Below are 22,094 nucleotides of genomic sequence, written 5' to 3' on the forward strand. Positions count from 1 at the left end.
TCAGGTAGGACTGGATGAGGTAATTAATTTGAAGTGGAGAAAGACAGCGTGAGAGTGTGATTTCCACCAGTCATTCTTGGCAGTGCAAGAACATTTTTGAAGGAAGCGGGTCAGTTTTGAATGCCACGTTGTGGTGTGGACTGTTGTAGGCTAAGAGTGACAGTCCAGAGGAGACAGCCAGGCCAGTGAATGAAATAGTGGAGGTGAGGGAGAGAGATAAATATAGTGAGGAGGAGAAAATGGCAGGGTCAAGAGCATCAAGGTTGCACTTCATAAAATTAAACTTGTCAAAAAAGGAGATGGTGATGGGGGTAGGGAGATTCTAAAGGAGAGGAGATGGTGGCCAGAGAGAGAGAGAGACTGGGGAGATAGAAAAATTAGAGATTAGAGGTGTGCAAATACAAGATCAAGAAAGTGGCAACTGCAGTGGGAGGGAGAGGATTTTCATTGGGACAGACCAAATGAGGAAGAGGAAGAGGGAGAGAAATTTGGTAGCATCAAATCCAGTGGAATTGTCAATTGGGGTGTTAAAGTTGCCCGGGATCAGGGAGGGAAGGTCAGTGAAGAAGAAGTGAGGGAGCATGGCATTGAAATTAATAAGGAATTGGGAGACAGGACAAGGGGGATGGCAAATGACAGCAGCATAAAGGTAAACTGGGTGGATGAGGTGAATGTTTGGACCTCAAAGCAGAATAAGGAGAGAGGCCTTAATGAAATGGCAAAAGCATGTTAGCAAATGCATAATATGAAACATAACCATATTAAAGAATATACAAAACCCAATATTAACACTATACTGTTTATAAAATTATTTACAAATGTCATGTATTTAGACATGTTGTGCCTGTGCAAAACGTCACACTTGTATTGTCTTTGCACTTTTTACTTTGTGGTGACTGCACCACAATAATTATTTTGGCTAAGTGAGCTTTCAATAGGGCTATATTTGTTTTGGACTGTACTGCATGGTAATATCTTTTGGGATTTTTTGTGTTGCTACCACAAACTATTATCTTGGGATTTGTAAGTTTCAGCTTTGCGATTAATTATTTGCAGTCATTTAGGTTATAAGAATGAATAGCTAACTTAGGGCTTTTATTGACCTGAAGCTGTATAAGCCCCTATATGTCACATATTGAGTATCCCTGTGTGCCCCCCCCCCCCCACACACTGGCTCATTGAGACTTTCTCTGCTTCCTCTCCTTTCAAAGACACCACTACCATTGCAGCTGCGGCGTTTTTTGTTTATGGCGGTCTTGAAGCCTATGCCTGCCAGCCTCCATCTAGCTGTGTCAGGCCAGTGGATGCCATATCAGGAGTCATTCCCAACACCCTTGCCCTTGGTTCCCATGATATACACTAATTCCCTGCTCCTGCCCCCTTGACTTCAACCCAGGTCCTTTAATGTTTTTCAGCCCCTGTTTTGACCACCCCACAACTCCTGGTGCCCTGATACTGCAGCCACTTATGTCTCTAGAAGTTGCCTCAATTGCCCTGTTCCGTGGGGGTTCCTCTTCCTACAGTTCTCCACCTTGCTGTGACTGGTTCACCCACCCCCTGCCATCTGCTCACAGCCGGCTTGTTTCAGGTGTACCCACATTTTGCCCCATCAGTTCCTCCATCCCTAACCCCCCATTGCTTCCCAGCACTGGACATGGGGCCAAATTTACTCAGCACACAACCCTCACCTCACATCTACTAGTGGCCTGAGTGCTCCTCTAATCTGTAAAGAAACTACTGTTTTATAACTTCGAACTGTCACAATCCACACTGCGCACTTGTGATTTGGAAACTGCTGGAAGAGGCAGCATGGAATTCCAGCATTTAGTCTTATATTCTCCTATCCCCAGCCTACAGATCTTACTGGATCTTTCCCCATGCAGGCACTCACTTTCGCACACACACCTATAGGTATTACCATCTACTGATTAAGGACAATAGAAGCCTGTAGCTTAACCAATTGTGCACATGATGCACTCTGAAAAGAGTTAAGACGTTCACAATTGCATTAAAAGGGTTACACAGCCAGGCAATATATCTCTTTTAAACAGACTATAGATTTGTTTAGAGCTATAAGGTGTAAAAACTCTTACCTGTCCTCATTCCAGCGCTGTCAGCCGCCTTTCCGGGTTTGCAGCGAGGAGGTCACGTGACTAACTGTCATGAGACATCATGTGAACTCATGGTGGGGAATCTGAAATAAAAGGAGGACCTGACATCATACCTGTGTCAGATCAACAGGTCAGTCCTCCTGACTCAGTCCTTGTGTTTCCAGAGCTCTGTGTGGCTGTTTATTCTGGTGTTCCTGTCTTGGCTCCCTGGTTAGCTGCATCTGTGGATCCTCCTGCGTGCCATCTGACCTGTGTACCGAACCGGCTTGTATACCAGACCACTCTCCTGTCTAATCCTAAGTACTGCTGCCATCAGACCTGTTCACCGAACCGGCTTGTATACCAGACCACTCTCCTTTCTAATCCTGAGTACCGGATGCATCTGACCTGTGTATCGAACTGGCTTGTATTCCAGACCTCTCTCCCATCTAATCCTGAGTATCGTTGCCATCTGGTCTGTGTATTGAACCGGCTATTATCCAGACCCTCCGCCTGTTCAGCACAGATTGTCGTCTACTACCTTCCAGTGAATACCACAGCACCCTCAAGGTACCTAATTACTACTTCTATTGCATTGTCAGTTTCATCTATTCCGCTCAAGTCTAGGGGCAAAACCAAAGGCCCCGACCTGCAGTTCCCTAGCAGCCAAGTCCATACCACTTTGCGGTGGTTCTTGGTGAAAACTAGTGGACTGTTAGACTCCGCGCCTTGTTAGGCCTGCACAAATCTGGACTGAGTGTATCCTGAATGTAACATAAGGACATCAACTTATTACATTAAAATTTAATATAGGAAAAAATGGTACAATGCTTGAAGATTATAAAGATAATTAATAAAGATGATGTACAAGATGTAGCAAAAACGATTATAAAATAAAAGGAGAAAAATCAGAATATAAACTTACATATGAGTTATATAACTGGCACCTGGAACTGGCAAGAAAGATGGACAACTAACAATTTGATTGTGTTGCCAAAGACTGACGCTAATTATTATTATAAGTGAGGATGGGTGTGAAATGTCGACATTCATATGTCAACTTTCAAAATATCTACACCATAATGTCGACAGAGACAATCTCTAGACGGTTATAATGGCGACCAACAAAATGTCTACATGTAGATAATGTTTACACATTTAAAATGTCGACATACATAATGTCTATACGTGCAAAGTCTTGACATCTAAAATGTTGACACATGAGAATGTCAACACTGTCATAATGTCTACACTTTTGTAATCTTGACATACAAAATGTTGCAATAAATAAATGTAAAAAAAACAGTGTGCCCCCCCCCAAACAGTGTAACCAATCCTAGAGCAACCAGTCTAGGCTGGTACTAACAAAATTGAGGGGGATAATGCGTGTTACACAACCAGCTTCTAAGATATTTTGAACATCAGGTGTATCATTTTTTTGGTGTAATAGTCTCGGGATTGTGCAGATGTTCAATAAGCATCTTGTTTTAAAATGTTTTAAAATGCTTGTGCTTAACCCTATGTTTAAAGCATGGCATGTTCCTGGGGAGAACAATACCATAGCCAATGCTTTATTTCAGTTTAACTGGGTCAGGTTTATGGATTTAGCACAAGCAGCTAAAAGCATTGAAACATCATGCACTTATGTTTGAAAATTTTCAAGCCAGGATAGAAGGAATAGCTTGAAAGGCACTGGTCCATGCAGCCCTGAAAAGGTATAGGGAGGTCTGGAAGGAATGAGAAGCGTTCAGGATTGTGGGTTACATTCAAGGTAAGACGTAGGAACAGGCTATATTGACCTTTCTCTGGCACAATTTTCCTATTGGGAGATCCAGATCTTCTATGGGTCAGTATTGATAGGTATTCCTTCTTTAAGAAAAAATTACACGGAAGAGTTGCTATTACTAAAAGTATCCTGGGCATCATGGCTTTAAAAGCATGGGCTAGAGTTAGGAGGACAATTGGAGGCCTTTGGATGAGAATGAGTTTTGTAATCTGATAGCAGTGGTGGAGGAGGTAGCATCGGTAGTATAACGGTTGTGTTATGAGCCATGCTATTTGCGACGGTTCACACTTTCGTCCATGCCTGTCTGTTGCATAGCAGCCAAGATGCTCCCCTTGTGTCTCTGAACTACTGCGCTGTTCGCAATGCCTCACACTGTCTTTTCTGTCCTGGCTGTTGCCTAGCAGCCAGGACATTGCCCTGTCTCTTCAATCCCAGCTGCTTGTTAGACAGCTGGGACGCTCTTTTTTGTGATTGCAGTCATGTGACTGCTATCACCTATTACTGTGTACGGCTTGCCTCCTGATCGGATCTCATTACTTTAAATGGCAGGGAGGGCATAACCTCCCTGCCGGTTTTAGAATTCTTGCCCTGAATTTTTGTGCAGCCTGCTGTGTTGCTGCATACTGTACCTGCTGATTAAATACCTGTTGCCTGAATGCTTGTTCCTGGATTATCATAGTCTGCTGTCCGTCTCAGCCCATTGACTTTGCTATCAGACCTTCATTGCTCACTGTCCTCCCTGACCTTCTTGCTTGACCTTGATATTACATTTTGCTGCCTGCCTTCAACCATTTGCATCGGTACTTGTTACCCTGTGTATACCGCCTGGTAAACTATTACTCCCAGTCACCCTAATCCTTTGCTACCTGGTTACTAAGATAAGCTTTTACTACTCTGATGCCCCCAGGTCTTGTACTCTGAGTACCTTAATGAGTTTGGTCCCCAGGGCACAATATGTGTATGCTATTACTACAGATGGGTTACCTCTTGGAAGGGGGGGGGGCTGTTGTTTGAGGGCACAGGTTCCTTTTTGTGAAATGCAACTAGCAAGTGCAAACCTTTTTTTTTATCATCTACTGCTTCTTTGTTATTTACCCATCTTGTATAGAAAAATACTGCAGGCAGCACCAGGTCAGCATGGTGGCTTAGTGTCTAGCACCTCTACCTCCCAGTGCTGGTGTCATGAGTTTTTTTCCTGACCATTGCCTTATCTTTGTGGAGTTAGTATGTTCTCCCCATGTTAGTGTGGATTTCCTCACGAAATATAAAGACATAATAGGATCTTCATTTGCTGCTAACAAATTGACCTGAGTCCCAAGAGAGCTTGTATTGTGTAAGCTCTCTTGGGACAGATTGCCTTCTCTGTACACTGAGGCAGAATTAGTGGTGCTATATAAATGTTGCGATCTAGTTTAAATGTTATTTTTGTTTTATTGAAGCTCAATTCTTTATTGTCCTTATACCCACATGTTGTGCAATTGTAATATATTAATAAAGGCACACACACCAATGATTGTGTTTAATTATATTATATTATTTAACAAAATTAGAAAAATTAAAGCATATAACAATTAATAACAACACACAACAATTAATCATTAAGGTCGTCCAATAATTTGATTTGTTGTTTTATTTTGTTCGGGAATTTTGCTTGTTTTTTTATATCTCTGGATGTTTCCAGAGATTTCGGCCACCGAAGGGGAGTTTCTTGGCCTTATTGAGGTGTATTCAGGAGCTGTAAAATAAAATAGAAATAAATAAAAAATCCATTGCCACCGAATTTGGAAAATAGACAGGAATTAGCAGAGACGTGTACTGTTACATAACTTTAAACTGACAGCAATGTCTAATGGGATGCAAAATACAGTTGGAGCATGAGGCCTATGGCTTTTGTGTTGCTGTTTTATATATATATACACAATTCTGGTGTGGCCAAGGGAGGGGGGGGTGTAAAGTGTATTTTCCAAAAATATTTTGTAGGCCCATCATGATGGAAACCTGTGACATTTATGTCAACTTTAATTGAACATATGTGACATCAGGGATTTATTACCAGTACAATAGACATCTAAATGTTATAAAATTATGTAAAGGCCTTATTGTAAGTACTTACCATCTACCAATTCCTCTGCCTCTTGGCTGGCCACCGCCACCTCCACTTCCTCCACTTCCTCTGCGACCTCCACCACCATTTTCACTGCCTCCGTGTACACTTTCTCATCCTCCTCCTCGCCCTCTGCCTCCACCACTGCCTCAACCTCCACCTTTTCCGCCCAGGGCGGGATTAAGGGAATGGAGGCCCCTGGGCTAAGAGGGCCTCCATTCCCCGTTAGGACCCCCTGTGAGCCGAGCCGCCCTCCCTATGAGTCACCCGCCACCCCCTCAGGCACTTACCTCCTTCTCCTGTCACTGTAGTTCTTCCATGGCGCGCTGTAAGCTCTTTACTGAGGAGATCTCGTGAGAGTAAGACTTTCACTCTCACGAGATCTCCTCAGTAAGGAGATTACTGAGCACCGGGGAAGGACTACAGTGACATGCTCAGCAGCATTGATTGGGCCGGGGGCGCCCCCACACCGATCAATAATGTTGCTGAGCACTTTCAAGGTCCTCCTAGATGCCTGATGCCCCCGGTCTGTAGCCCAGTTAGACCTCGGGTTAATTGAACCCTGCCTCCGCCTGAGGCTCCCCAACCGCCTCCTCCTCCTCCTCTGCCTGGCGTCGTTCACAACGTCTACGGTCAAGTGCAGCAAATGGTGTTTTAAAGAGAAGTATAATTAAAGAAGTATCTGCAGGTGCATATGCTGACGCTGCTCAGATGACGGCAGACGCAGGTGCTTTTAGAGAGCACGGGTGTCTGTTTTAGCATAAAAATGCCCCATGCATATTTTTGCATTGGATTACAAAAAATGATGTAAGTGTATGTGGTTTCTGTGATTACATCTTTTGCAAATATACTTAGGTGTTCCTTCTGTGGAATGAATCAGGTTTCTCAATTGCAGATATGTTGCATGATCTGTTGTTTCAGTGTAGCCTAAATAACATATGTATTCTTTAGTCTGGACGTTAGTGTTGTGGTTAGCCATTCCATCTGACACCAGTAGGGTACTAGGTTCGAATCGTAAATGAAGAACGTACCTGTGCAGACTGTGCGTTTCGCGACTATTAGTGAGGCAAAACGTTAATTATATTGGACATATTCCAGATTGTGTATTATTAGCCTTTACATACGCATCCATGTTTATTTATATTTTGAAGTTTCCTATTACACAATTTTCGTGATGGAGAACAAGAGAATGTGTGTGTAATTCTTTATTGTTTATCCTTCAACTTTCATGTTGACAGTAATGTATGTGTTGGGTTTGGAATTTCCATATCCCAAAGTTTAAATTGTACATGTACCAAGGATTTAGGTCTCCAATATTTCTTTGTAGAATTGATAATAATAATATAATTGATTGATTGTTGCATTAATTGACATTATTAAAGTAAAACTGTTTGTTATGAGGCAAGTCTCTGCTATTTATTCTACTCCTGCACATACTGTTTCCAACTTGCACGTGTTGGTCAGACAATCCCTTTTTCATCAGTGGGTTTAGGAGTTTGATTTTTGCCACATTTTGTGGAATATCGCTACATAGCATGTTGAAATTTGTGTGCCCCCCAAAAAAAATAAAAATAAAAAAACAAAAAAAGTCCAATTATTATTAGTATTATTAGTATTATTATTGTAAGTATTATTATATGTGACTGAATTTCAATATCTAAATATTTAAAGTGTGCATGTACCAAGATATTTAGGGCTATAAAATGTCAAAGTATAATCATTGACATTAGTAAAAATTAAAAAAAGGAAAAAGGCTTGTTTTGAGAGAGACGTTGATGCTCAGTTTCTCCTTCTAGTCTATCTCATGCACACATTGTTTCCACTTGCACGTTGGCGTAGTGGTTAGACAATCCACCTTTCTACAGTGGAAATCTGAGTTTGAATCCTTACAAACGCTCTTATCTCTCTGGAGTTTATATATCCTTCCCATCTTTGTGAGGTTTTCCTATGTGTCCCTTATGTATGCATACGCTTGGTTTAAGTCCACACACATTAACCATACAATTTTCTTATAGTAAGCTGTAATGCTTTTATATTATTACTAGCGTATTGTTAGCTGTTTTTAACAAATATTAGCAACTAACTGTTGACACATCAGCCACTTTACAGTGTTATGTATTACAATGGGGGTTGCAATAAAAAAGCGGTTGCTTTTAAAAAATGTGCACAATGTTTAATGTTTGATATAAATATAAAATAATTTTGTAAAACAATAAAATAAAATTTAGGTGAAGTGTGTTAATCAAACGATGCTTTTAGAACAGTTTATTGTTGTTGCTGCTGCTGTAGCTGCTTTGGATTTAAACCTGACCCTGAGCTTTCTTAAGTTTAAGCAAGGAGTTAAGATAAAACTCACAGCTTTTCTTCTTAACTATCCGACGGATCCGGAGGGAACGCCTACTCGTCTTAAGTCAGTACAAGTAACGCCTACTCTTCTTAACTTATTTTGGTTCTCCGCCCATTCGTCTCCCATTCCCAACCCTTTTTTCTTAAGTGGTCTGGAAACGTCTTAAGTGCAGTTGAGAGATTTTCATCTTAACTTAAGAAAATCTTAGCTTATACAATGGATTATCCTTCTTATCCCCTTCTTCTGGGCATGCGCAAAGAAGAATGTCATAAGAAAAAACGGCAGATACGATTGCTAATGATAAGGCCCTCTATCTCCTTCTCCTCCTTTGAAGTCACTCCATTCGCCTCTTCTCTCCTCTTTACATTCCTTTTGTCATCTATCATTCCTCTGGCCCTTTCTCCCAATTTCTTGAGAACTTTGCCACCTGGCTTTCCCATGTCCTCTCTTCTGAGCTTACTACTATTATCATTGGGGAATTTAACATCCCTACTGACTCTCCTAGTACTATCGCTGCCTCTGAACTCCTAACTCTAACTTAATCCTATGGCCTCCCCCAATGGACAATTTCTGCCACCCACCATGATGATTACTCCCTGAACCTAGTGTTCTTCCGTTGCTATCTTCCCTCTCTCTGACCACAATCTCCTTTCCTTTACCCTCTATTTACCCCTTGCCCCCATCTCCCACCCTAAGTCACTCTCACTCTGCGTCCCATCAACAGCATTGACCCCATCATCTTTGCATCCTCCCTTGAACCCTTATTCGCTCCCATTTCTTCCCTATCATGTCCCAACATTGCTGTCTCTCTTTATACCTTACATCACCACACTCTCTGTTGCATTTGAAATTGCAGCCCTAGTCACCCCCTTTCCTCCCCTCAAATCTAAACCCCAATTTTGGCACTCTAGTCTTACTTTTTTCCTTCAAAAGTGCTCCTGCTTCTCCTAATGCCACTGGAGGAAATCCAGCTCCATTACTGGCTTCATCCACTTTAAATTCATCCTTTCCTCCTACTATTTTGCACTCTCTCTTGCCAAACATACCTATTTTAACCTCCCTCTCTCCACTAGTATCTTTCCCTCGGCCTTCAAGCATGCTTTCATTTTCCCTATTCTCAAGAACCCCTCCCTTGACCCATCCTCTCTTTCGGCAAATATCTCTGCTTCACTTTTCTTCTAAAATCCTCGAACGACTTGTCTTCAATCGCATGACCCACTTTCTCTCTTCCCACTCAGTTTTTGATCCTCAGTAGTCTGACTTCCATCCCCTTCACTCAACTGTGCACTCCGCACTAAAGTGACAAATGACACACTGTCAGCTAAGTCCAAAGGTCAGTTCTCCCTTCTCGTACGCCTCGACCACTCTGCTGCTTTTGACACCGCCGATCATTCTCTTCTCCTCAGCACCCTTCACTCCCTAGGTCTTCGCGAAACAGCTCTCTCCTGGTTTGCCTCCTACCTCTCTTTTTGCTCTTTTAGCATGTCTGCTTCCGACTCTTTCCCTTTCTATTGGAGTCCCATAAGGCTCTGTTCTGGGCCCTCTTCTCTCTGTGCACCACCTCTCTCGGTGAACTAATTCAATCATTTGGCCTCCAATATCACCTATGCTGACAACATGGAAATCTATCACTCCTCCCCTGACATCCCTCCCGCCTTTCTAACCCAGGTATCTTGCTGTCTCTCCGCTGTAACTACCTGGATGTCACAGTGCTTCCTGAAACTCAACATCTCCAAATCTGTGCTTATCATCTTTCCTCCTGCCAATGTTGTTATCCCTTCCAATAACTCCATCTTGGTTGACAACATCACTCTCTCTCTTGTCACCCAAGCTCACTGCCTTGAAGTGAAAATGATCAAAGCTAAAAATGCTGAACTATGGCAATAGGCAGAAAGTAACTACTTTTTCAAATAAGCGGTGAGATGTGACAATACACACAGACTATGTATTATTATCTTCATCCCAATATTTATTCAGCAACTATGCAACTCACAAACCAGAGATCCTGTACATCAACAAAAAAAACGATACAGTATAGAATGCAAATATTCTTCTTTGATGTGTCTTCCGCCCTTTGCTCATGCACCAAAATTTGTAGGTCCGTGAGTAGAAAGCCGTGAGCCCACAAATAATTAATTGTGAATGAATAGATTGTCTGATCCAAACAATGTGGTTCCAAAGCACTAAAGAAATTGTTTGCAATTGCGTAACTCAAACGTACTGCCAATGCAGATGCAGGTGCAACTAGTACTAGTATGAAGATTCAATCCAAAATGCTTACAGTACATTGTACACAGCCTTGTTTTATAGAGTGTACAAAAAGAAAAGAATAAGGGCATAGGTGATTGGTCAAGGTGTCAGGACCTCAGAAGAGCTTGACATCCCATAAGTAGCAAAGTCTCCCTTTATGTACTTAAGCTGCAGTTGGCACTCCTTGAATTCCTGTTTCCCAAACCACCATCCATAGTATTACAAAGTAGAGTTCTTATTTTTACATGTGGTCGTTTCTCTCTCCAGAACAATTTCCTATTATCCTATTTACCTAAAAAAGTCTGCGATTTTATCAATTGCTTATCATTGTGCGCCTTTGATGTGCTGCTGAAATTTGTTAATGGGAATGATTTTAGCATTAGCAAAATTTGACCAAAATTTTCCTGTTAGAGAAATAACCTATATGTGGCAGGAGAATGAGGGTTATGGGAGTGACTAAATTATGCACCCATATTGCAAACAATGCATTAACATTCAAAATGACTGCAATGTTGTCACTATAGGAATATAATCAACCACACCAACATTGTATATATTCACTTGTTTTTCAACCCTGCACGTGCCTTTTTAAAAATTAAATTGCCAATTTCTCATCAAAAACCCACCAAAGCCTAGTGCCCTAGACTGTAACCTAGTCCGCCTATTGGATAATTTGGGGTCTCATGCTCAATAGCTCTGATCTGTTGACCTAATAATAAATTTGTGCTGTACCATAATCCTATTGTCAGTTGAGATATCCAAGTACTTACAAACAAAGTTCTAGCCAAGATTACTATGTATTTTCTGTGAGGATCCCTTGGAGCATTACAAAGTTATACATGGATGCATAGGCAAAACTGTCAAATGTATGCAGTTTGCACTTCATCAATATTGTCCAATTAATGGGAGTAATATTTTCTGTACATGACCCCACATATACACATATGATACAAAAAAACACATGAGAACAGACTAATGTATTTAATGAAAGTTAATGATATGATGCCCAACCTTGGATCTTATGGACACAAACATACATGCTTATGATGTTATTTTTTTCTTCCACTATGCTAGCTGGAGATGCTGAAGCAGAGTGTTAAAGTGATAATTTAATTTCTTCAGCAAAAGAAAATTTAAGAATACAATTATGTCATTGTTTATTTACAAAAGAAAAGCTTGCGCTGTGATAATATCACTCTCATTTTCAGTCTCTGAAAACTCTGTCAACACATTCCAGACAATTACTTTTAGTATCAATAAAAGTAGGTTGTACTACAATGTACAAATGTCATATTACAATTGGCTGAGAAGGTATATAGGCGTATCTTGATGCTCTTAGCTCCCCGGGATGCAATGGAGACTTTGAAGAAATTCTTGCAACTCTTTGTCCAACATCTCTGATTAGAAACATCTGTTCTTTGAATAACTCCTTCATTCCTGTTCATATCCCTCTGATCAGCTCACATGCAAGGATCCATTTGACATAATAATACCACATCAAATATTAATGATATACTAAAATAAGATAAAACAATGTAAATATTTTCATATTAATAAATTGTCTTCATACAAACTCAAACATATTTGACAGTCCCTCATTTGATAGTTCTCTAAACTATAACACAATATTATGATTACAAGGTTTAATTTGTTCATAGAGTTCTATAATTTATTCCCCTATATTATTCACTCTCTTAATTTCTCTACTCAATGTTTTCTTACAAAATTTCAACAGTACTGGTATACATTTTAATACAAAATAGATAACTAACAATATTTATAATATAAAAACAAGAAATCTTCCTAATGAATGCATCAACGATTGAAACCATGTACCAAAACCTGAAAAATTATTATTATTATATATTGTTTTTAATCTAACAACGAAAACCTTGTATCTACTGCAGATAATGTCATGTTATATATAAAATCTCTCTTTGCTTTTATTACTTCATCCATATAATTATCTTCTCTAGATTATGTTTCATTTGTCAAAAAAAAATACAACTTTATGTTTCATACTTCATCTGTAATGTTACACAATAACCTCTTGTTTGTGCAGTAAAATAATTTAAGATCAATCTATGTTCTATTAACAATATATTAAAAAACTTGAAGTTATTTTTCAACATAACAAAAGGTTTCATCATACACATTTGATATTTTATCAATCAATGTAGCTAAACCTTGGATATAAAACCAATTCATATTTCTATGTACAGTGCCTATAACTTCTAATATAATCCATACTTGTACACCAGTTGATTCACTAATAAGTTGTGATACTGGTTATTGTGCACTCTTTTCATCACTTCTTTCCTTTCTTTTTATAGTCAAATATCTATTAAATACTTTTTTCGATACAATTTCCTTTAAATCATTTAGTGTAAATACATTAACAACTGGAATCACCTAACCTAGATAACATATTCTACCTTAATTCAATAATATACACTTATATGCCTTACTTCCACATTTGTAATATATTATCTAATAAAATACATGGTATTGCTACATGTAATATTTCTATGTATACAATATCTATAAACTTTCCGTACTTGCTTTTCTCTAACTGCTCTTTACAAACACCATCTTGTAACATTATATTGTATTTTCCTGCTACGGTTCCCAAAGATATCTTTGATCCAACATATCTAAATTTTAGATTTATTTTTAAATGCAGGAATATTCCCAATTTTACCTAGATGTTCATTTCTCTCATCTATAGGTCTATTAGTAAAATTTATACATGTAACACTTTCAGTCAATACATGTGGCAACAATTTTAAATAAAGAGGTCATGTTTCATTATATTTCCCAGCAACTGGTCTTTCCTCTGGCAAATTAAGCAACTCTGTAAGATTTAAAGGTATTGGCAACAATTCAACATATTGGTGTCCATGTAGTGTATGTGTACATATCCAACAATTAGTTTAATTGCTCGTCCTATCATACCATTGTACACATTTTCAGGAGGTTATTACAATATTGACATATTCATATTTCAGTTGACAGTCTCTCATTACAAGTCTCAGGTTTATCTCCAATTACTTATCTTTTAATTCTAACTTATATGTGTCATTATTGTATGTGTTATTAGTTATGAGTAGAATGAATGATGAAGACAGTTCTGATTCTCTATTTTTACGACTATATGCCCCCATTTCCTCAAAACCACTACCGGATCTTACCATCAGGTCCTCATAACCAAATGTCCATAAAAAAAAATGATATAAGGTATAACAATAAAACTAAATCATGCCTATAGCGGTGACAAGAATAATAATAAGGATATTTTCCTTTGACTTCTGGTCAGATTCTTCTTCCTGAACCACATCTTTATCCAAGTCCTGAAACAAAATTGTTATATATGGTTCCAAAACTTTATTAGTCTTTAGATTAGGTCACTGTCAGATCGACTACCTTCTTGCAGTGGGATATGTAAATCCAAGTATCTTGTTTCAGAAACTTTCAATGCTGTGGGTATTCCCATCGATCTGTCAAATAACTAGAACATTAAAAATTTCTGACCATATCATTTTCCTTGTTGTATATACTGACAGTTATCAATAGGCTTTTGTAGTACAATCAGTTTCAAAGTCTCTTGTTGCTTTTGCAACTGCTTACTCATCTTATTCAGGTACTTAACAGTTACATCTTGAATGCATTTTAAAAGTCTCTTGCGGGCTGATAATAATATTGGGTTATCTTCTGAACAAAATCTCATATGGTGAAAAAATTGAATGGAAGTCTGTAAGTGGTTCTGATACTATAGAATATTAGAGATAAACCTCTAATCAAATCATCCCTGTATTCTTCATCACTTTACTCAGTGTATTTTATATACCGTTAAATCGTTTCAGAAACTTATTTTTTTTATTCTTTAGTAAAAATACATTTAAAAAAAAAAAATTCCACATTGAAATGTGTACCTCTGTCATTCTCAATCACTGGTGATATACCATATCTATACACAAATTCATATACCAATTTCTTTGCTGTAAATACTGCAGTGCAACTTGCAGTGAAATTACACTTCTATCCCACTTAGAAAACATATCTACAATCATTAGTACATACTGTAGATTACGACATTTTTATTTGGATGAAGTCAATTTTATATTACCTGGAATAAGTCTCTGCAGGAGGGATATGTGATGGTTCTACAGATATTGCTTTACCTGGATTCTTCCCTCAGGCAAATAAAGCATGAACCAGCCTTTTTACCTGCATGAGAAGAGGAGCCAGGTGCACACCAGTAGGCCTCAAGTCCACACATACCATCCTTATGTAAATGAGTCAGACCATAGGCTGCTTCTGCCAGTGCTGGTAGGTAAGCCTTTGGGGCCACTGATCTATCTTTACCATCTTTCCATGTACCATTGGTATCTTGTACACATCCCTTCAACTTCCAGAGGGCCAATTCCTGTGAATAACAAAACTTTTACATTCTGATTAATTTCTGATCAGTAATTAATTGAAACAACAACAAATTCAAGTCCTGTGTAGAAATGTTAATTAGTAATGGACTTCTTACTACACCTATTGTAACTTCATCTGTCCTTTTATTACCTAATACAATTGATCAGTATTACTTGTGTGATTTTAACACTTAATCACTACCTGCAATGACATCTGAATAGCATCTAACATCTTCTTCACATATTGAAAATATGCTATCGAAGTACCAACTACAGTTAGACAATCTCTAAACCACCACAATGCACAAAATACATATCTACTATCTGTGTAGATGTTTAATACTTTTGATTTGCACCAACTCACACACTGTTGTGAGTGCTACTTGCTTATCTTATACATAACTTTCCAGTCTCATTTTATCTATGATAACTACCATCTGTATAAAAAAATTATACCTAGTCCTAGTAAGTGTGTATCCGCAATGTCAGATCTAGCAGTAAAGGTTCTAGTCCAAAAGTTCCATACAGTCATAAATTAATTCATAAAAATTTTTATATACTCATCAGTACTCTCATCCACCCTCTGTACATTCCTATGTACACTAATTAAGAACATAACAGTATTAAATATATTACACCAACAAATGGTTAGATAAAGAAAAGCCAAAAGATCTCATTTACAATTTACGAATCTGGCAGCGAAGACTTGTCATGTTTGTGCAAAATTCATCAAGAGCAAAACAGGATACGGAATGAAAAGAGATAATTTCTGACTAAGTACTAGATATTATACTTTATCTATGAATAATGCTACAGTTGCAAATACTTTTAAACAGATTGACAATGAATGAGCATCTATGTTTAAATTCGTCACTATAATAAACAATAGGTCTTTGATAGTTTCCATGTAAACTCCAGCTACACACCCCTAGAAAGATGTGCACTTGTGATTTATTTAGCATCTACTGCATATGCAGAATAACTCGCACTCTTTCTGAGGAAAGATGTATCAGTCCTTGGGTCAAGCAATAACCCAAATACTTAACCTGAACTGGCAAAAGTGCAGTTTATATCTGGAAACCATGTAGCCATGTTGATATAGGAATATTAACAGCTAACAATAGTGTCTACAAAGACTGTAAAAAACAAAAAGCAAAAGTAAGTTATTAACATATAAGATAAATACAAAATCACAGTGATATAAAAGTCTCAGGAGAATCAGACAATAAAATTAATAGTTCACATAGATTGTAAGCTTGCGAGCAGGGCCTTCTCACCTCTTTGTCTGTTTTACCCAGTTTCTTTGTTAGTTTACTATGTTTATCTCCAATTGTAAAGCGCTACGGAATATGTTGGCACTATATAAATAAATGATGATGATAATAGTTCAATATCTAAAGTTCCCTGCTTTTGATCAGAAATCTACACATGTATTTCATTCTCTTCAAAGCCCATGGCCCACCTTCTCTTGTGCTGGACACATAGAACAATTTCCACTAGAAGGGAAAGGTGTGGGGGATGGTTTTGTTTCTCTGTCCTAACAAAAAACAATGATAGAAATAATTCTTGTCAACATGTAAAATAGTTACCAGACATTTTTGGGTTTGGTTCACAATCACATTGAATATTTTTAAATTATTGGGCTATTAATTCTCTTTGTCTAAAAGATTTTAATTGAACAGTCAATAATGTATATTTCAAATCTTTCTTTTTCTTACTAATAATATATCACAATTAATGATCAACTCTTACTCCTACACTATAGGGTTGCAATTTGAATAATGCTTCTCAAAGTTTCTGCTAACACTTCAGCTCCAAATTTTAACAGTCATTTATCTATGCTCTACTATGTTGTATACATATATACACATACATATACCCATCTAATGTGACATTTTAGCCACATCTTATGCATAATAATCCTTAAAAGATTTACTATTCTTTAGCTTAATCATAAAAAGTTTATATTAATCAACTCACAGGAGAAAATACATAATTAGCAACACAATTATATTAAATATTAGTAATTTTAGTATGATAAAATATGTCATTCATGCACAGCATTTAGAATTATCACACAATTGAACAATGTCCCACAGGCAATGAAATTTCCAAAACCCATAATGCATTTCTAACATTTTTAAAAAATAAATAAATTTACAGTTAACTATTTCTAATATACTAAAGCAGCCCCAATGCCATCTATTGGTTACTTCTGGTATTGCAGCCACTCCCTATTACATTATTTCATTGGAATATTTCTCCACTATTTTATTGTTATCCTGTGTCTTTTCAGACATAACTGTTTCAGAATCACCTAGATCAAATTCAGGTGACTGTAAAACACTTTTGTTTATCAGTTCTTAGCCCTTTCACTCTGTCAAACAATACTTCAATATGTCAATAACTTTGTTTGCTGATTTTTTCAATTTCTCAATTTCTGTTTGCACATTATCCAAAATATTTTTTATCAAAGGACTCTGTACTTGGAAACTGTTATCACAATGATTAGTCATATTCATACAGCCTTACGCAAAACACTCAAAAAAACACATTTTTTTTGTTGTGTAGTACCGCAGTTCTACAAACATATAACTTCTTTTTCTATCTAAACCTATGGACAATCTATTTCTTATACTTCATTGAGGATTTATCCCCCGCAGTACATAAATCGCTCATTATATTTAATATTCATCTTTATTTTATTTTATTTATTGTAAGAACTGGTCTCTGCAGTACGCAAGTCCAAATTTCTCAAGTTGAAATGCGTCCCGCAGTGCGCAATCAATCGATAGTGGCCCCGCAGTTCCACTATCCAGAAAGTCCATTAGGCCTCACGTCTGAGAGATAGCCTCAATCTCAACACTGTATTCAGTGACTATGTAGATTTATTAACTCTTTATTTTATCTCTTAACTTCTCAACACTCATTAACACACACTCATACTCAGATAAGCAGTTCACAAAGCAGCTTCCCCTGAACTCAGGTAAATATTTTATATTGCCTACATTCCAAAAACAGAAATACATATGATGTACTGTTTAGCAAAGTAGCAGACAGAAAAATGTAACACTTTAAACTCATACTTTTAAATTCTAAAACAGTTACCATAATCAAAAATAATAAGCTAAAAGTTCTCATTTCTGCAACACAAATTTCATGGGAAAAAAAAACACAAGATAACCAGTTTGCAATCTATGGTGTACACTTTTTTCTATTTCAAAAGGATCGGCAATAACTTACCTTCCTTTATAAAAGAGAAAATCGTCAACCATACATTTCAAAATTAGAAATCCAAATGTCCCTTTTCCAAATCGAACATGTTGAGAAATCTCAGCGATTGCCTCTAATTTTGTTAAAGTAATAATTTAATTTCTTCAGCAAAAGAAACTTTAAGAATAAAATTATATCATTGTTTATTTACAAAAGAAAAGCTTGCGCTGTGATAATATCACTCTCATTTTCAGTCTCTGTAAACTCTGTATGTTCACATTCCAGACAATCACTTTTAGTACCAATAAAAGTAGGTTGTACTACAATTTACAAATGTCATATTACAATTGGCTGAGAAGGTATATAGGCGTATCTTGATCCTTTTAGCTCCCCGGGATGCAATGGAGACTTTGAAGAAATTCTTGCAACTCTTTGTCCAACATCTCTGATTAGAAACATCTGTTCTTTGAATAACTCCTTCATTCCTGTTCATATCTCTCTCATCAGCTCACACGAAAGGATCCATTTGACATAATAATACCACATCAAATATTAATGATATACTAAAATAAGATAAAACAATGTAAATATTTCCATATTATTAAATTGTCTTCATCCAAAAAAAAATATCTTTGACAAGAGCGCGACCTGGAAGAGGAGGCACAGGGGAGGATAAGCGTGACGGGGCATTATGAGTGTAGATATGAAACACATTTTTGGGCTATCTATTTTTGCATAAAAGAGTGAATTAATGAATTAATTACATATATTTACTGTATATTTACATATATTATATTCCCCATATTATTTCTTGTTTATATAGCACCACCATATGATGCAATGTTGTACAGAAAATATTTGTGGCACAGTGGTTAGCATTTCTGCCTCACAGCACTGGGGTTATGAGTTTGATTCATGACCAGTGGCCTATTTGTGTGCAGTTTGTATGTTCTCCTTGTGTTTGCGTAGGTTTCCTCTTTGATCCAACTAGTGACTTATATACTGTTAATAGTATGTTTGCATTTATCCCCCTTTTTTGTATCCAGTGATTGTGTTTACATTTGCAGCTGCTCTCTTCCCTCTATGTGCTGCTACTCATCTTCCTGTCATCTTGTGTTCCTAAGTCCTTTTCCATTTCAGCTTTCCCCAATTGTATTCCATGTAATGTGTGAGTAGTATAGTTATGACCATAACCCTACACTTACCTACAGGAAACTTCTTCTGGCATTCTATGGCAAATTTTGTGGGCTTCTGTGTAAAAATATATGAAAGCAATAAAGTTTTGAAGGGACACAAGAAGGAAATAAATAACACCCTGAAAAGCATGCAGTTAACATGGGAACACTATTGTTTCTTATCTCCTTAATCCACCTCCTGACCCATTGCCACCTTTTTCCCCTCCTGCTACCACGTTTTCTCCTCCTTCCCTCTTGCCACCGTATGCATACACTTTCCCCATCCTTTCCCAATGCCATCTTATGCACATCCTGCCCATATGTAACCTTATGCCCCTACTTCCCCCTATGCCATGTTTTTCCATCTTGCCCCTGTGTCACCTTTTTCCCCTTCTGCATATATGCAACGACTTTACCTACATTACCATCCCCAACCTATTTACCTTCATTACGATTACCATTTTGTTTATCCTTATTGCCATCCAACTTCTTTATCCTTAATATTACCAGCCACCAGTTTGCTCTACTGCCCCACTGCCATCTTTTGCCCTTCCTGCCTCTGTTGCCCCCCTGCCCCTAAATCCACTATTCTACCTGTAGGAAAGCTGACAATAATGCAAAAAATGTGTGTGCTTATGCCGTGCTTAATCATCGCTGTCATCTGTCACTTATACTATACCTGTAGTGGGTGCAAACTTTACATCTGGGAAAGAGCGTACTTCTGCGTGTGCCTGAACTTGAAACACCTGTATCAATGGAGGAAACTCCTTTACTGTACCCCGGCTACGTTCAACTGCCCCTTCCCTTCCCCATTCCGTCCCTGAAATTGTAGGCTGTAGAAAATGTCCTTTGTGCTCAAAGATGAATTGAACATTGTTGTATTCACAGGCGTATGGTCCATTTCTGGGCTTGCGCAGAACGATTTTACACCAGTAATACGGTATCGCAATTTTTTCTAGACTGGGATCGCTGTTTCAGTTATCTGATATTGGACGCATTTTATATTTACATTGGCATCATTTCTTTCCCTCCAGGATTGATGTGCCCTAATTGATCTAATTGGAACTTGCAACCAATGCTGAAATCAATCTTCACTTTTTTGCATGTTAAGACCTACTCACCTTTGCTAATACTAACTTCACTGATGGTGAGGAAACATACTGCTGTGCTTATGGGCAATGTTCTCCAATGGTTGTGTACAGTGCACCCGGATATAGTCATAAGCAGGGAGCTGCAGCATTGGAAACCACTGAGACAATTAAGTGAGTTATATAATTTATTTCCTATGCAAGTCCACTGACAGTGACATTTCATCAGGATCTGGACATGGAATACCATTATTATACCAGCATTACTTTGATTGCTATATATCTTTCAACTTATGGGCTGATTTGCTGGATATCTTGGAAGGATGTTATTGTGATTATATCTTTATATGAACTACAATATATTTACTAGTGTTACATGGACATACTTATCAATGTAGTCCGTTTATAGACATCATTTGTGATTCCATTTATACAACTTTTAGTCCCAGTGTTTTTTAAATGTTTGGTCTCAGTTTCCAATTTACCAATTTATGAGGCCTATGCATTATATTTATTGAGACAATCAAAATATATTTTTTTATATACTGTTATCTCTGGTTTTATGTATCCTGCCATGGTTTCTTTTGGTTTTCCAAGTTAAGACCACACATATATACCATAATTCAGCGCTGATTTGTCTTTTTGTCTTCGCTTGACTCAATTTCACAAGCACTTTTTAAAAATTGGTTGGCTAATGTCATTTTATTTTGCAAGGTGTTATCTGCAATATCTGCAAATAGATATTGTTGTATTGTGTACATGGTTGGATTTAGAGTTATTGTAAACAGACATAGTATGGGCTTTTTTGCAGCTGTGCCTTTGTTGTGCTTATGAAATATTTTTCCTATACTCTTGCTTGACAATGTGCCACAGTAATATGGTAAATGTTTTGAAAAATGTAACAGCAAATAATACACAGGTATATTATTTGATAGATAACGCTTTGCATAGTAGATATGGAAAATGTGTCATACACATAACATGGCTCTGCACTTAGATAAAAAACATAATATAATATTATATTACATTGGTTTGTAGATGCTAATGTACGGATGTAACTGGTTCAAGGATGAATCATTGGCAGAACATAACACTATACTTAGATAGGTGATATAAGGTTTGTCTGGCTCCATTCCATTCAATGTAATTTAGATGTGAGATTAAATAGATTTGGAAAATGGATCATATATAATAATATAAAACTACACCCAGGTGGAAAACATACCGTTAAAATGTCATATACTGTATTGTAGATGTTCTGTATGCATGTATCATGTGCAAAGAAGCATCACACACAGAACATAACACTACACTTATGTAGATGACATAAGGTTAATCCGGCTCAGATCAGTCCTATCTTAATTAGTAGTGATGTAAGTTCTAAAATGTGTTTCTGATAATGCAGATATTGAGTGCTGAATTCCAATAGCAGGAAGGTAAATAGCAATAGTCTCTTTAAAGTACATGATTGTATTCCAGAATGAACAGTTGAAATTCAGCTAATAGAAAGGTCCAGAAAATAATCAGAGATCAAGAGCCAGAGAGGTAGACGTCTACAGCTAAAAGGTCAAACTCAGGTAACAATCAGAATGGAACATGAGCACTGGTCTAGAGATTCAG

The 22,094-nt window shown here is 37.5% G+C and overlaps 1 protein-coding gene across 1 annotated transcript in view; it reads right to left on the minus strand.

The window, feature by feature from the left end:
* Window positions 1-6,068, minus strand: part of LOC142103534 (olfactory receptor 6N1-like) — a 58,720-nt gene extending 52,652 nt beyond the window's left edge. The window contains exon 1 of the mRNA XM_075187585.1: window positions 5,990-6,068. Coding sequence (XP_075043686.1) covers window positions 5,990-6,068 — 79 coding nt within the window. The remainder of the gene's footprint in view (window positions 1-5,989) is intronic.
* Window positions 6,069-22,094: the final 16,026 nt, after the last annotated feature.

The sequence above is a fragment of the Mixophyes fleayi genome, chromosome 1 (assembly GCF_038048845.1).
Source record: "Mixophyes fleayi isolate aMixFle1 chromosome 1, aMixFle1.hap1, whole genome shotgun sequence".
Classification (NCBI taxonomy): domain Eukaryota; kingdom Metazoa; phylum Chordata; class Amphibia; order Anura; family Limnodynastidae; genus Mixophyes; species Mixophyes fleayi.